Here is a 2,188-nt window from a genome sequence, read left to right as displayed (position 1 = left end):
GAGCACATGGGGTGGCTGCCGACGCAGCTGTGTTGCTTGTCTGCGGGGAAAGGTGGGATGGGACGAGGCCGGGGCTCCTGAGGGGCTGGGAAAGGGGACAGGTTCACATCCCTTTGAGGTCATGCTGGGGCCCACTCACCTTTGGGGAAAAAATGATGGAAAAGAATCCGCAAGGAGCTCTTCAGATGCCTCCAGAGCTGAGGGGAGCAGGGGAACGGGGAGCCAGGACGGTGAGCCCTGCAGCCCAGCCCTCGCTCGGCCACATCCCACAGCCCGCAGCCCTCCCACCTCAGCCCCTTCTGGCCAACCCCCAGGCTCCCCCAACCCTGTTGCCCAGCCCCCGCCCTGACCAGAGTCACCACATTGATCCCCACGTTGAGCAAGATGAAGCTGCCCAGAATCAGAAGAATCGAGTCTCCTAGGTCCTGGCACTTCCTGGGGTTGGTGCCAGAGCATACTTGGGCTCCGTGGTGGGCTCGCTCACCCATGGCCGGGGGTCCCAGGACTACCTGGGCCCCCCCTGGCCCCCACATACTCACTAGGAGGCAGACTCCTCTGGTGGGGGAGGGGGAGAGGGACTGGGTCACAATGGGGCGGGTGTTGGGGTCACAATGAGGGAGGAGAGGAAACGGAGGGCCTAGGACGGTCTGCCCTAGTAACCAGGTTCTTGTAATCTGAGTCCCAAAAGTCAAACGGGGCTGGAAGCCAGCACGCCCGCCCTGTGGCCCTCATTCCTCCTTCATTCCCTTACTGCCCCTACCTTATTCTCTCAAACACTCACACATTCCATCCCCTTGGCCACTTCTGAGGCTGGAAAGACCTTGGCCTCAGAGCCTGGGCATTCTCCCTGCCCTCCGTTGGGTGGTGGCCCTGGATCTGAGCAGAGGTAGGACCCACCGGTCTGGAATCTGACCTCACAGCGTCGTGTGGGGCTGAGCCTCGGAGCCCACTTTCGAATCGGGGAGGCCAGATGCCCAGAGCAGGTGCACGGAGACTGGTGGTTTGCAGTCTGCAGCTGCAAGACAGTGTGGGACCAGATCCTGCCGGGGGCGGGGGGGGGGGTGCACAGCCACGGGGAGCCTCCTGCCCAGAAGCCAGGACCCAGGCTGGCAGAAGGAGCGGCGCTTCCAAGCCATAGAACACAGCACAGTGTTTCCTGGACTCTGTTGCTCTTTATTTCTCTCTCCGCGCCCGGCCCCACCGCCCACAGACACCGCGGGTCAGTGAAGCTTCCCGGTCCGGCTCCTGTGCAGGGAGGGCCTCGAGGCTGAGGTGGCCGGCGGGGGCAGTGAGTTGGCCCGTGCTCGGCTCTCTTGCACTTGCCGCTTTAGCTCCAGGCTGTCATACACCTGGCAGCTGGCATTGCCCCCCGGGTTCCTGCTGAGTGGCATGAAGGTGGGCTGCGGTTGGGGGACCTCGGGAGCCTGGACTTCGGGCAGGGGCTGGGAGGAATGGGGAAGCAGGGCCGAGCTGGGGGCCGGGGCCCGTTGGTAGGAGGAAGAGGGGCAGCAAGTGGGCCTGGCCATCTTCACTTCCACAGGCTCCAGGGTGCAGTGGACGTGGACGTCTTGGGCCTTGGCTGGGGAATCTTTGGCGGAACTTTCACAAGCCTGCGAGCTTTCCTCTGGGGGAGACACGAGTCCATGAGGCCGGGGCGATTGTCAGAAGAGCTCAGGGCTGGGAACGGGGCGGGGCGGCCTGGGTTTCTAGGGTTGTGCTGGTGGCACCGGGGGACCGTGTCCCCCACCTCTCTTGCTGCCATACTTACTTTTCTGATTAATCCAACAGACCATCTTGTCTAAGGCGTTCTGGAGCCCATGCCACATCTGGGGGTAGGGCGGGCTGGGAGTGAAGACCAGGAAACTCTCTACACCCCCAGCCCCTACACACACCCCTACCTGGCTCCCAGCCAAGACCACACTCCTGCAGGTGGAGGTGTGGGCTGCAGCCGGCTCCCACCCGCAGTCCTCTTCACCCCCGGGGGCGGCCCCCCGCCATCACTGACCGCAGTTACCACGTTGATCCCAATGTTGACGAGGATGATGAGGCCCAGCAGCAGGAGCAGTATGTCCTCGGGGTCCTGGAGATGTTCCTGGTATTGATTGCAGCACCCCATGTTATCATACCAGAGCTGGTTTTCCATGGTGGGGGGGCCCTCGGGCCACCTGGGCCACCGCCCCCCCCCCCC

General features: G+C 63.5%; 1 protein-coding gene across 1 annotated transcript in view; it reads right to left on the bottom strand.

Moving 5' to 3' along the window:
• Positions 1-1,220: 1,220 nt before the first annotated feature.
• The window catches only part of SPEM2 (SPEM family member 2), a 2,305-nt gene continuing 1,337 nt past the window's right edge, over positions 1,221-2,188 (bottom strand). The window contains exons 4-5 of the mRNA XM_040628323.1: positions 1,960-2,092; positions 1,221-1,624 (exon numbers count right to left, since the gene is read on the bottom strand). Coding sequence (XP_040484257.1) covers positions 1,221-1,624; positions 1,960-2,092 — 537 coding nt within the window. The remainder of the gene's footprint in view (positions 1,625-1,959; positions 2,093-2,188) is intronic.

This window comes from Ursus maritimus, unplaced genomic scaffold, assembly GCF_017311325.1.
Source record: "Ursus maritimus isolate PB19 unplaced genomic scaffold, ASM1731132v1 scaffold_14, whole genome shotgun sequence".
Lineage (NCBI taxonomy): Eukaryota > Metazoa > Chordata > Mammalia > Carnivora > Ursidae > Ursus > Ursus maritimus.
The sequence above is the reverse complement of the archived record's forward strand: the minus strand, read 5'-3'. Positions and strand labels throughout refer to the sequence as shown.